General features: G+C 63.0%; 1 protein-coding gene across 2 annotated transcripts; it reads left to right on the top strand.

Moving 5' to 3' along the window:
- The first annotated feature begins 127 nt into the window (after positions 1–127).
- Positions 128–12,218, top strand: ODAD3 (outer dynein arm docking complex subunit 3). Of its 2 annotated transcripts, none has more exons than XM_078849590.1 (13): positions 128–776; positions 2,353–2,474; positions 4,673–4,750; positions 5,267–5,446; positions 6,822–6,923; positions 7,182–7,307; positions 7,759–7,881; positions 8,342–8,500; positions 9,599–9,759; positions 10,340–10,496; positions 10,834–10,986; positions 11,111–11,195; positions 11,453–12,218. In XM_078849590.1, the coding sequence occupies exons 1-13, from the start codon at positions 692–694 to the stop codon at positions 11,578–11,580; spliced, it is 1,659 nt and encodes a 552-aa protein (XP_078705716.1). In that variant the 5' UTR covers positions 128–691; the 3' UTR covers positions 11,581–12,218. The 2 variants fall into 2 exon arrangements, with proteins under 2 accessions (XP_078705716.1, XP_078705715.1); XM_078849589.1 differs by having other exon boundaries at positions 131–776; positions 10,831–10,986.
- The last annotated feature ends 837 nt before the right edge of the window (positions 12,219–13,055 follow it).

The raw sequence follows: 13,055 nt of genomic DNA, 5'->3' as shown, positions 1-13,055 counted from the left end.
ACCAAGCTCCCAAACAGTGGGTCAAAGGCCGGTGACCTTCTTCCCATCATGCCCCGCCGCACCCGCGCCCCGGCGGCCAATGGGAGGCTTTGTGTCAGCGTTGGTTGCCATGGCGAGCTGGGCGGAGGATGTTGAATGGGGAGCGGGGCCTTGGAGGGGCGCAGAGGCGGCTGCCGGGCGGGGGAAGCTCGGGCACTGAGGGGAGTGGAGCCACCCGCTGGGGTGCTACCTCCCCTCCCCGGGGTGCCCCCCATCTGCCCTAGTTTGCCCCCATCGTGCCCCCCATCTGCCCCAGCGTGCCCCCCCATCTTCCCCAGGGTACCCCCCATCTTCCCCAGGGTACCCCCCATCTTTCCCTGGGTGCCCCCTCTCCTGTCCAGGGTGCTCCCTCTCCTGCCCTAGGGTGCCCCCTATTGTGCCCCCCATCTTCCCCAGGGTACCCCCATCTTCCCCTGGGTACCCCCCATCTTCCCCTGGGTGCCCCCTCTCCTGCCCTAGGGTGCCCCCCATCTTCCCCTGGGTGCCCCTTCTCCGTGCCCAGAGTGCCCCCTCTCCATACCCAGGGTGCCCCATCTGCCCTAGGGTGCCCCCTCTCCCTGCCCAGGGTGCTCCCCTGAGAGCTCTAGCGTGCCTCTGTGCCTCGGCACCCTGCTCTCCAGCACCTTGCTAGTGCCAGGGGGCTGCTGCCACCATGCCTGCAACGCTGGACCCTGCCGGGGTGAAGCCCCCAGTCCACGAGCAGATCTCAGAGCTGCAGAATAAGATACAGCTCCTAGGTACGTAGCTGTTCCGCACCCGCTGGGTGGGGTGGGGGTGCTTGCCCTGCGGGTGGGCAGGAGAGGGGGGTGGGGGTCAGCATTCAGAAGTGGGAGAGGTCCCTGCATGTGGCTCTCCATCTGCATCAGTGCTTCCTTCTCAACTCAAGCTGCCCCCAGCGTGCTGTTAACCCAGAGTGGGGTGGAGGGGGTTAAATTCTTCTCTCCAGCAACAGCTTCCTGCACAGCAAAATCCAGCCCCAAGCTGGGGATGATGAGGAAGAATAATTCCTCTCTTATATAGTGCTTCTTGTCCGTAGATCTCAAAGCGATTTACCAAGGCGGCTAGTACTATTATCCTCATTTTACCGAAGGGGAAACTGAGACACAGAGCAGGGAAATGGTTTGTGCGAGGTTGCCCAGCAGGCCAGTTGCAGAGTTGGGAATAGAATCCAGGTATCCTGAGTCCCAGTCCAGTGCTCCATCCCCTAGGAGTAGATGGGGCGGCGAGGAGAGCAGAGGTGCTTTAGCCACACAGCCTTTAGACTCTGGAACTCCCTGCCACTGGATGGCGCTGAGGTGGAGAACAGCAGGATTGGAAGAAGGACTGGCTATGGATAGGGTCCTACCAAATTCGCTGTCCATTTTGGTCAATTTCACAGTCATAGGATTTTAAAAATAGTCAATTTCATGATTTCCGGGATTTAAATCTGAAATTTCATGGTGTTGTACAGTAATAGCAGGGGGTCCGGACCCAAAAAGGAATTCTGGGGGGTTGCAAGGTTATTAGAGGGGAGTTGCCGTACTGCCACCCTTACTTCTGCGCTGCAGCTGCGGGGTGCTGCCTTCAGAGCTGGGCGCCCGGCCGACAGCTGCTGCTCTCCGGCCGCCCAGCTCTGAAGGCAAACCTTGTGATCCCCCTGCCACTCCCTTTTGGGGCAGGACCCCCAATCTGAGAAACGCTGGTCTCCCCCATGAAATCTGTGTAGTATGGGGTAGAAGCACACAAAAGACCAGATTTCATGGTCCGGGATGCATTTTTCATGGCCAAGAATTTGGTAGGGTTTTAGCTATGGATAACAAGATCCAGAGTTAGAACAGTTCATGCTATCAAAGAGCATTGGAAGGGATAAAACCCAATGCTTTGGCCAGTCTTGAGCTATTAGAGACTAGATGGGACCTCTGGGGAGCACACTAGCCCCCATCTGCTATTGCAGAGGGTTTCTTGTGCCTTCCGCTGAAGCTGTCTGCTTTCAGAGTCAGGGTGGTGAGCTAGATGGGCCCTGTATTTCCTGTGGATGTACCCCAGGTTTCAGAGCAAGTGACCTAAACAAGGCAAGGAGGCATTCAGAGGGGCCTTCCTATTGGGTTGCCTTTCTCTAGCTCAGTTGCAGAACATCTGGCTGATAAGTGCCCCCTAGGGACCAGGGTTCTTTGGTGGCACAGAGGGGAGAGCATCTCAGAGGTATCCCATCCAAGTCCTGGCCATGCTAGCCCTTGCTTTGATTGGGCGAGCCGAGGGGCTGACAGGCAGTGGCCCAGCTGCCTGTACTTGTTGGTAACTCCCCCACGTGGGGCTGTTTTGCCCCCTTGGTAGAGGGCGACCGGAAAGCTTTCTACGAGAGCTCCCAGTGGACCATCAAGAAGAACAGGGAGTCCATTGTCTGGCTGCGGCAGGAGAACAAAAAGCTGCACAAGAAGCTGGCGGCCATCCTGGCGGTGAGCAGTCCCCAGGGCTGGCAGGGCGCTCAGAGCCTGTGGCATGAGTGTGTGGCCCTGCTCCCTTCAGGGTGTGCTTTGGTTGCCCGTGAGCTGGAGAGCAGCAGCCCCCCACTCAGAGACTTCTTTCAGCTCTTGTTGTGGTCCAGTGTTGAGGCATTTCTGTGGGGTTGGGAGGTGTATGGGGCTGGGTGGGCGGGAGGTTTATGAGGGTGTGGCAGAGCGTTTTAGGGTGCACAGGTGCGGACGACATGGGGTCCTGCGGGTGTGTGTATGCAGGTTGGGGTATATGTAGGGGTGTGAGCATGAGGGTGTGGGGGGTATAAGTGGGGGTGAGTGTCTGTGGGGGTGGGTGGGGTGTTATTTTGGGGGTGTGCGTGGGAGATGTGAGCGTGAGGGTCTGGGGGATGGGTGGGGGGTGAGCATGTGGGTCTGTGGGGGTTATTTTTGGGGTGTGGGGGGATGTGAGGGTCTATGGGGGTGGGGTGGGGGTGTAGGAGGGTGCAGGGAAGTGTATAGGGGTGTGCAGATGGGGAATATGTGTGAAGATGGAGGGTGTATCAGGTACTGTACATTATTAGGTGGATTACAGTAGGGCCTAGGGGCCCCAGCCTTGGCCCAGGACCCCGTTGTGCCAGGCGCTGTACATTATTTATTAAGTGTATTACGGTAACACTGAGGCACCCCAGCCATGGCCCAGGACCCCGTTGTGCCAGGCGCTGCACGATCACAGAACAAAGAGACCATCCCTGCCCCGAAGAGCTTCCAAGCTAAGTAAAAGACAGGAGATGGCAGGTGGCGACAGGCAGGTGGGGAGACTTAAGCAAACTGACAGCATTGGTCAGCATGATGGGCCGTGGGCGTAGCTCACCGGCTGCCTACGTGTTGTGGAGGATTTTCCAGAGCAGGGTTGATAGCAGCCCCCCCCTTCTCTCTCCACACCAGGGTGTGGGTGACAAAAGGAGAAACCAAATATCTGCTTCAGCAGGATGTGCCTGAGATCTGCCTCCTGGACCAAAGTGTTCCCACCGCGATCTAGCAGCCGGTGAGCTGAGCCCGCTGGCCGGCACCGTCTCGCTGCCTGGCGCTCTCACCGGCCGTCTCCTGGTGTGCCGAATAGCGCCCTCGATTCCAGGGCCAGGAGGGACGACGGCGATCGTCTAGGCTGAGCTGTGAAGAACGCCAGCCGCAGAACTGCCCTGAATGATCTCCTGTTGGAGCTAGAGAAAAGAGCCAGCCTTGACTTTAAAACGGGCGGGGAGGGAGAGTCCCCGCAGGCCCTGGCGAATTGCTCCCCTGGGGTTAAAAATGAGCTACTTATTTCCAGTCTGAACTGGTCTAGCTGCAGCTCTTGTTAGGGCTTTGGCTGCTGGACTGGGGAGCTCCTCTGATCGTCTTGCTGGTCCCCACGCCGGCACTTTGAAATCGTGATCACGCCACCCCTTAACCATCGCTTTGGGAAACTGACCCGATGCTGCTCCTTGGGCCTGCGGCTATCGGGCCTTTAATCGTTCTCCTGGCTCTTCTCTGAACCCTCTCCCAGTGACCTAGATAAGCTCTCCCGGGCCGGGATTGGCTTTGTGTTCTGTGCCTGTACAGCGCCTGGCACAACCGGGTCCTGTGCCATGGCCGGGGCTCCTAAACGCTACCATAATTCCCCTTATAAATAACACAGTGGGGTCCTGGCCCGTGCCTTGGGTGTCTAGGTGCTACCGTAATACACCTAATAAATAATGTACAGCACCTACCACAATGGGGTCCTGGCCCATGTCTTGGGTGTCTAGGTGCTACCGTAATACTCCTAATAAATAATGTACAGCATTTAGCACCATGGGGTTCTGGCCCATGCCTTGGGTGCCTCGGTGCTACCGTAATACACCTAATAAATAATGTACAGCACCTACCACAATGGGGTCCTGGCCCATGTCTTGGGTTCCTAGGTGCTACCATAATACACCTAATGTACAGTACAGTGCTCAGCCCAATGGCTTATGACTGTGCTGCCAGGCTGCTACCACAATACAAACAGTGAAAGCTCATTCCCACCCACCTTGTCTGCTTGTTACTGGACCAAGGGACGGTGGGGGCAGGCGTGTCCAGGAATCGGGGCGTCTGTTCCGCAGATCAATGTGCCGGGACTGGAAGTGTCACCTGGCCCGAGGAGCTCTGAGGGTGACAGCAGCCGTCTCTTTCTGCAGGGAGAGGAACAAATCATAAAAGAGGTGTTCCGGGACCGGGCTGCCGAAAAGGCCTCGCTGAAAAATAAAAGTGGAGAGGTGTGTGGGTTTTTGCGCCATGCTGTGTGCCAGGCCAGCTGGTCAAAGCTACGGATGAACGGTCGCCAGGCCCACATTTCTAGGAGGGAAAAAGAGAGAAATCAGGGGCATCTGCAGAGGTGTCGGGAGCCCAGGGCTGGGATGGCAGGGGGCTGTGGGTCGGGATTGGGGGCACTGGCAGAGCTGGGATATCAGGGGGCTGTGGGTCAGGATTGAGGGGGCACTAGAAGATCTGGGGGGGCAGGGCTGGGATAGCAGGGGGCTGTAGGTTGGGATTGAGGGTGGGTAACTCTGATCCCACGCTGAACATTGTGCAGGATCAGAGCCCGAAAGGGTCAGTTCTGTTTCCTGTTGGTATGAAACCAACCATGGGGTTTGGGGGCGGGGATCCCAGGGAAGGTCTGATTCAAGCTGAGGGCGACGTATTGGTGGGGTGATTTCAGTGGGAGCTGAGACGCTGCCTGGAAAACACCCCGCCCTGTACGATTTGCCCTTTCCCTCCTCTCTCCTCCCGAGGGCGCCATCGAGTTCATCAACCACCGCCTCTGCGAGAAGATCAACCGGCTGAACGACCTGAAGCACCAGGTGGAGGTGAGGAAGCGGCGGCTGGAGGAGCTGCAGCTGCAGTACGACTCCAAGGTGCGGGAGGCCCGGGGCTTCCAGGAGGTGGAGGAAAGGAATGTGGAGGCAGCCAAGGTGAGCGGGGGTTTCGGGGGGCAGGTGGGGGGTGAGGAGGCTTGCACTGACCCCAGCACAGCACTCACCCTTTCGGCATTAGCCGGAGGGGGAGGTTCACTTCTGTGCTGAATGTGATTTATTAGGTGTATTACGATAGTGCCCAGGACCTGGGCCTTGGCCCCGGGACCCTTTGTGCCAGGCTCTGTACACTAATAGTAGGTGTATTACGGTATCTCTGGCCTGGCTAATGCTCCGAGTGTGGGGACAAGGAGGGTGAGGAGGGTTTGGAACACCAGCCGCTGCCCCATTGGCTGTGGAGGCAGATCAGCCTGGGGGAGTCACAAACCATTGGCGACTTTTTTGGCTGGGAAGCTTCTGCCCTTGGGCACTGCCCATCCTGCTGACCACTAACCTTTCCCTTTGTCCCTGGGCTCCCCTTGTCTCCCTCCCGCTGATGTCTCTTGTGTTATATCGGGGAGGCAGCATGGCCTAGTGGATAGGCAGCTCTCCGGTCTGAGCTCTGAGCAGGGCAGCCGTAGCAAACTCATAAACCTGTGACACAGACCAGCCACTGGAGGGAGACAGCGCCCCTCGCTGCTGTCATGGGCCTGCCCCAGTTCTCAGGGTCAGAATCTCTGGCCCTGTTTCACGCGTGGGGAAACTGAGACACGGAGCGGGGATGTGACTGAGCTGGGACTAGAACCCTGGTCTCTGGAATTCCAGACCAGAGCCTCCTTCCCATGAGCCTCTGGGAGAGACCAGGGAAGCTAAGCCCACCCCCACCCTCCATGCAAGCACGAGTCATTTGCTGCCGTGAGTCGGCACTGGCAGCAGGGAGGGGGCATAAGAAGTTGCCGTTCCTGCCCCTCCTGCCGTGCTGAGAGCCGCCCGCCCTGCCCCAGGTTGCCTGGTGTGTGGCGTGATCACGGCTTCTCTTTTTGCTAAATAAATGGCAAATGCGGCTGTTTCCAAAACATGGGGAGGTATTTGGGGATCAAACTGGCCCTGGTGCCCGGAGTTGCCCTGCAGTAGGCCCAGAGGATGTGACAGGAGGGTGCCCTGGGCTCCGAGATGGGCACCAGGCTGTGCTGAATCCCTTTTGGCGCCGGTTCCTCCCGGCTGGCCGGCCCTGCTGCCTGCCGGGGCTGTAGGAGCCGGTAAAGTCTGCAGCACAACTGGTCCCGGACAGCCCTAATCCGAGGGTTCGGTTCAGCCCGCTCTGGGGACCAGGGGTCCTGGGAGGCAGGCCAAGGCCTCAGCCATCTGGGGAGGCAAGGGGGGGCTCCCCACAGCCTGATCCAAAGCCGGGGAGTCCCTGGGCCTGGCTCCCATGGGGATCAGTGGCCTGCTGTGTGCGGGCGGCTCATTCGGTGGCATTCGTCTCCCCGCCCAGACCCTGCGCCGGCTGGAGAACCAGCTGGAGAAAGCCCGGCTGAAGGTGGAGGAGGCAGAGCATGTCACCGGCCTGTACCGCCAGCTCAAAGCTCACATGCAGGTGAGGGCCGCCGTGTGTGTACTGGACAGAGAAATTTCCCCCTTCATCCCACCCACCCCCTGAGCTTCCGGGGTCAGGGCCTGGCCCTCCGCTCCCAGCCACCTCCAGCTCATGGATCCAGAGTGGTGGGATCCCCGCCGAGGTCCCCCCGGAGACCCGCAGGGTTGGGTCCAGGTGCCCTGGGGGTGGCTCCGAGCCGGGCACGTCCCCGCCCTCGGGAGCACAGCGGGGTGGGGAGCTGACACTGTTGCTCCCCAGGAGCAGAGCTTGACGGCGCAGACCCAGCTGGACGTGCTGGAAGCTGAGATCCTAAGGCTACACCAAGAGCTCCATGGCCTGCAAGCGATGAACATGGATGCACAGGCCACGCGGGATACCACCAGGGTATGGACGGGGGCACGAGGGTGTGGGTAGGAGATGGGGGGCACCAGGGTCTGGGCGGGGAGTTGTGAGGGGATGGAGCATTGGGGGGCCACCAGGAGTTAGGGGAAACGCAGGCTCAGTGCAGCACCCAGTGAGATGGGGGCCACCAGGGTGAATCAGGACCCTGGTGCATCGAGGTGGGTATTCCTCCATCCTGCAGCAGTTCAGGCCAGTGGGTCAGCCCAGTACCCTCCACATCCCAGGTCAGACCCATGGGCCCATCTGAGACAGTACCCACCCACCCGCTCCATCCCAGCTCAGACCCGGGGGCCCGTCCTGGCCGGTACCCACTCGCTCCATCCCAGCTCAGACCCGGGGGCTTGTGACCAGCAGTGTCTGCTGGACTGACCTTTGCCCCGCACCCGGGCTTTTCCTCTGGGGGCTGACCCAGTGTTAACTGCCCCCCGTGCAGGAACAGCTCCAGCTCCAAGAAGACAGCATCTACCGGGAGAGGTACACGCGGGAGCTGAAGCTGTCGGAGCTGAAGAAGCAGGTGGAGGAGAGGAGGGCACAGAATGAGCGGGCAGAGAGACGGGTAAGGCTGGGGCGGGGGGGAGGGTGTACGCGGCACCCACCCTGGACAGCAGCAGCTCTCCAGCTGAGCAACCCCAGCTCATAACTGTTAGCCCCACTCGCCTCCCAGAGCTGGGAGAGAACCCAGGAGTCCTGGCTCCCAGCCCCTGCTCTCACCACTAGTCCCCACTCCGCTGCCACCATAGCGCTGAAGCGGTGCATCATGCCGGCCCTCCACCCTTGGGGCTTATCTCCCCCTCCCCCGGTGTCTGCTCAGCTGTGGGCTGCGGGTAGTGGAGGATGAGGGGAAATGTCATCTACCTTGGATCCAAGGCCACCCATAGGGGTTTACGTGAGACCCATAGAATATCAGGGTTGGAAGGGACCTCAGGAGGTCATCTAGTCCAACTCCCTGCTCAAAGCAGGACCAATCCCCAATTTTTGCCGGGCGGGGGGGCTCTGAGCGCCGCGTCTCTCCCCAGGCCCTGCGGGAGCGCCTGCCCCTGCAGACGGAGGAGCTGCTGAGCAACGCCCAGCGCAACAAGGGCACCATCCTCCGCGCCAGACAGCTGCTGGGCACAGTGGCGGTGGAGGAGACCTTCGAGAAGATCAAAACGGCCACCGGGGTCACCAACTCCAGGGTGAGAGGCTGAGGAGGGCTCTGCCCCCGGCACCGCCCCCAGGTCCCCAGCACTGCCCAGCCAAAACCACCACGGGCTCTAAGCACTAGGGTACGCTCCCCTCTCAGGGCCAAGGATACATCCCAGGAGTCCTGCTCTAACCGTTAGACTCCGCTGCCTCCCTGAGCCATGAACAGAACCCAGGAGTCCTGGCTCTAACCTCTCCCCCTCCCTCAGCCCGCCCCCCCATGGCATAGGTCTTGGTCCCGAGGCTGGGGTAGATCCAGGGGTAGCGAGGGGGTGCCCTCTGGCCAGTCCCATGACCCTCTCCCCAGCCCAGGCCCCCACGAGTCGCTCATGGCCCCTCCTCGCCATCGCATGGCAGCCAAACGACCTGCCCATCATTCGACCTCCGCCAGTCACCCGCCAACTCCCCCCGGCAGCGCGTGGGGGTGCCCCCACTCAGAAATCACCCCCCAACCCAGGAGAGTTGTGGCCAGCGGGGCCCCACCCCCCAGCTACCTGTCTCAGGGAGGAGGGGACGTGCCACTTCCCAAGGTCCTTGGGAAGCAGGTCGGTGCCAGCCGGCTGGTCTCCTTCACGCCCGCCCCACGCCACTCACCCGGAGCCACTGCCATGGCGACGGCGGGCTGACAGCCAAGCTATCTTGGTTATCGGCTTCCCCGGCCAGAGCCGGAGCGGGAAGAGCCGCGGGCGCCGGCCCCCTGCCTGGGACAGCGAGCAGTTGGGTGGCCATGGGTGCCAGGCCTCTGGCTGTCCCTGCCAGCTGGGCACCGGGCTGCCCTCGTCTCTCCCCACACACTGATTCTCTTGGGGGGTTTGGAACGCTGGTGGGACAACGCAGCATGGGCAGTGCCCTCCCCGCTCCACCCCGCTGGAGGAGAGAACCCAGGAGTCCTGCCTCCCAGCCCCCCCATCTGCAGTAGCCACTAGCCTCCACTCCCCGCCCAGAGCTGGAGGAGAGAACCCAGGAGTCCTGCCTCCCAGCCCCCCCCGCCCACTTCCACCCTCCCCGGAGGTGGCTGCGTTTTGGCAGAGAGGGGCGTAAGGGGCCTGGCCATGGCCCTGGGGGGCTCTAACACCCCGCACCCCCGGCAGGAGGTGGTGAAACGGTTCCTGGCCCAAGGAGAGACCTTCCAGCAGCTAGAGCAGCTGACGACGCAGAACGAGGAGGCCCTGGTACAGCTGCGGGAGGAGAAGGAGGCGCTGGAGGCCGAGCTGCAGGCCCTCACCTACTCGGGGGAGGCCCGGGTGACGGGGTGAGCTGCCAACCCCCCCACCCCTGCTGGTGTGTAGAGGCTGGAGGCCCCAGAGCCCTTCAGTACGTGGGGGGGTAGGGGGGGCGGCTCTTGTGTAAGGGGGGGGAGAGGGGGCTTGTGGTTAGAGCGGGGGTGGGCGTTCTGGGTGGCAGGACTCCTGGGTTCTGTCCCCAGCTCTGGGCGGGGAGTGGGGGCCAGTGGGTAGAGTGGGGGTGGGGGTTCTGGGTGACAGGACTCCTGGGTTCTGTCCCCAGCTCTGGGCAGGGAGTGGGGGCTTGTGGTTAGAGCGGGGGTGGGCGTTCTGGGTGACAGGACTCCTGGGTTCTGTCCCCAGCTCTCAGCAGGGAGTGGGGGCTTATGGTTAGAGCGAGAGTGGGGGTGCTGGGTGGCAGGACTCCTGGGTTCTGTCCCCAGCTCTGAGTGGGGAGTGGGAGCCAGTGGTTAGAGCGGGGGGGGAGGGGCTGGGAGCAAGAGCTCCCCCTGTGTTGGCTGGAGCTAAGGGCAGGAGTTCTCTGTCCCTGCCCCGCCCCCGGGGTAGGCAGTGCCCACAGCGCTGATGCCCACCCTGCCCCCTGCCCAGGGCCCAGCACCTGCTGGAGGAGCTGCGAACTCACCTGCGCCAGGAGGAGACGCAGCGCGACGTGGCCAAGGGGCAGCTGGACAAGGTGACGCGGGTGCTGCTGGTGGCCAAGGCGGGCGTGGAGCACCTGGCCAGAAAGGTTCAGCACATCCAGCTGGTGAGCGAACAAGAGGGCAGCCCCCTGGCGCAGCACCCCCTGCAGGCTGCTGGGGCCAGGCTGGGGGTAGGAAGGGGCTGGCGGACACAGACGGACCCTGCAGTTTGTACTTGCCCTGCAGTGGCCGGTATCGCCACCAGGGGGCCCCTTGGCCACGCCCTGGGCTAAACACAAGGGAGGGGGTTGGTGAGTCGCAGGCTGGCATGAACGCTGCTGGGATCGGGGGTCAGGACTCCTGGGTCCTATCCCCAGCTCTGACACTGACCTACGGCGAGTCCCCGCCCACAGTCGTGCCTCAGTTTCCCCCATGCGGTGGACACTGTTATCCCCCCAGAAGAACGGGCGCTTTGCTGAGGCCCCGCCGGACGAGGTCGCCGGCGACTACGTGCTGGAGCTGCTGGCGGAGACAGAGGAGAAGCTGCTCAAGGTGCTGGCCGAGCTGGGCGACCAGGACCAGAGGGAGCTGCTGCAGAAAATCGCAGAGGAGGAGGTGGGCTCGGGGCAGGGCTCCCCTTTTCACCCCCTCCCTGACAGCCCCTCCAGCCTCCCCGTCCCCCATCCCCGGGACTGGGCCAGGCGCCCCCCGGCCGCTCTAACGCTGCCCTCTCTCGCAGTTCCACGCTAACCTGGAGGGGCGCCTGCCCAGCGCCAACGTCCGGGTGAAGCTGCCCGTCGCCCAGAAGCAGGACATGTACTATGGTGAGTGTGTGGGGGGGTCTCCCCAGATTGGAAGAGGCAAAGGTGCGCGTGGCAGGGGGTGAGATGTGGGCTGGGTGGGGGGTGAGGTGGAGTGGGGGGGCTGGGAGTGGGGCTATGGGGAGAATTGGGGTGGTACTGTGGGGGTGAGGGGAGCTGGTGGGGTGGGGGGCAAGGCCTGCTGGCAGCGCAGGGTGTGGGGGGGCAGCGGTTGCTCTGCCCCCCCCACACCAGCCTGCGCCCCCCGTCTCTGCCCCCAGACGAGGAAGACAGCGGGGACGAGGGCGACGTGGTGACGCGGGCTGCCCTCAAGCGCCAGTCCCAGCAGATCATTGAAGCCAAGACCAAGCGCCGCAACCGCCCCAAGAAGAAGGAGGGGAAGCTGTAGCCAGCCGGGGGGGGCTCGGAGCTCAGTCCCCCCCCCCGCAGGGCCATTGCGAGGGTATTAAAGGCATAGCAAGCTCCAGTCCAGGCCCTTGACTGTGAGCTGCCCCCTCAAAGACCCTAGGCCCTGCCAGCCCGCCCCTGATCCCAGCAACCCCCCATGGTGGCCTCTAGGGCTGGGGGTCGGGGGTCGGGGGTCCAGGGTTAGTGGGGCGGCAGCCCCAGCCCCACGTAGCTCCTGCCCTTGGCGGGGGGGGGGCAGGGTGAAGGTCAGGGGCCCAAGTCAGTCGGCGGGGGGGCAGGGTGAAGGTCAGGGGCCCAAGTCAGTCGTGGAGGATGGGGAGCTGCCCCAGGGCGACCCCTCAGGCTGGGGAGCAAGCAGGGCTCCCTGGGGCTGGGCCCCTCCCCTTCCCCGCCTTAGGGGGGAAAACAGCCCCCTGCCCCCTCCTCCTGCCCCAACCCCCTCTCCTGCTCCCGCCACCCCCCGCCCGCAGGCAGAGGGTGAATCGCAGCCTGGGCCTCTCGGGCTCCCTGCTGCCTCTCGCGGCTTCCCCCCTCCGCACTGGGACCCCCAAGCACCCCCCCCCGATGACCCCCCGTGTGCAGTGTGTGATTCAATAAAGCCACTCGGGCGGAGCAGCCCCTGGTTTGGTGCAGTGTGATGGACATCCCCTCCCCCGCGAGGCCTGGGGGCAGCATGGGGCACGGGGCGATTAGCATGACTAGCACCCCCTAACGCCCCCCTGGGGCCAGTGCTGACTGCGGGGGGAGAGCGCCCCCTGCCGAGCCCCCCCACAGCACGGCGCCCCCTAACGCCGCCCTGGGGCCAGTGCTGACTGCGGGGGGAGAGCGCCCCCGGCCGAGCCCCCCCACAGCACGGCGCCCCCTAACGCTGCCCTGGGGCCAGTGCTGACTGCGGGGGGAGAGCGCCCCCTGCCGAGCCCCCCCACAGCACGGCGCCCCCTAACGCCCCCCTGGGGCCAGTGCTGACTGAGGGGAGGGAGGGCATCCCCTGCTGAGCCCCTGCCCTGCTCCCTGCAGCACAGCGCCCCCTAGTGCTGCCCTGGGGCTGGCTGCAGAAACCAAGAGCCCCCCTCCCTTGGCTGCAGCCCCTGCATGGACCGGGGGTGGGTGGGGGGGGCGCGAGTGGCAAAGATTTGATCCCCACTGGGCTCTGCCTCACTGCAGCCCCAGGAGCCAGAATCTCCGTCCCCCCACATCCTGGCCCCAGACTCTGATCCCAGAGAGCCAGCCTTCCTAGCTGCCAAACCCCACTCAGCTACCGCCGACACCCTTTGCAATCTTGTGCCTCAGTTTCCCCTCATCAGAAAGGGGGGCTTGTAACCACTCCTCTTGGAGGCGGATCTGCCACCCGCTCCGTGCTGCTGGGCGAGTGGCCCTGGGAGCGGGGCCATTGCCAAGGCTGCGTCCTCCAGCTGCCGGGGGGCAGGGATTGTCCTATGGCCAGCATGATACTGA

The sequence above is a fragment of the Lepidochelys kempii genome, chromosome 20 (assembly GCF_965140285.1).
Source record: "Lepidochelys kempii isolate rLepKem1 chromosome 20, rLepKem1.hap1, whole genome shotgun sequence".
Lineage (NCBI taxonomy): Eukaryota > Metazoa > Chordata > Testudines > Cheloniidae > Lepidochelys > Lepidochelys kempii.
This window is presented reverse-complemented; position numbering and strand designations above follow the sequence as displayed.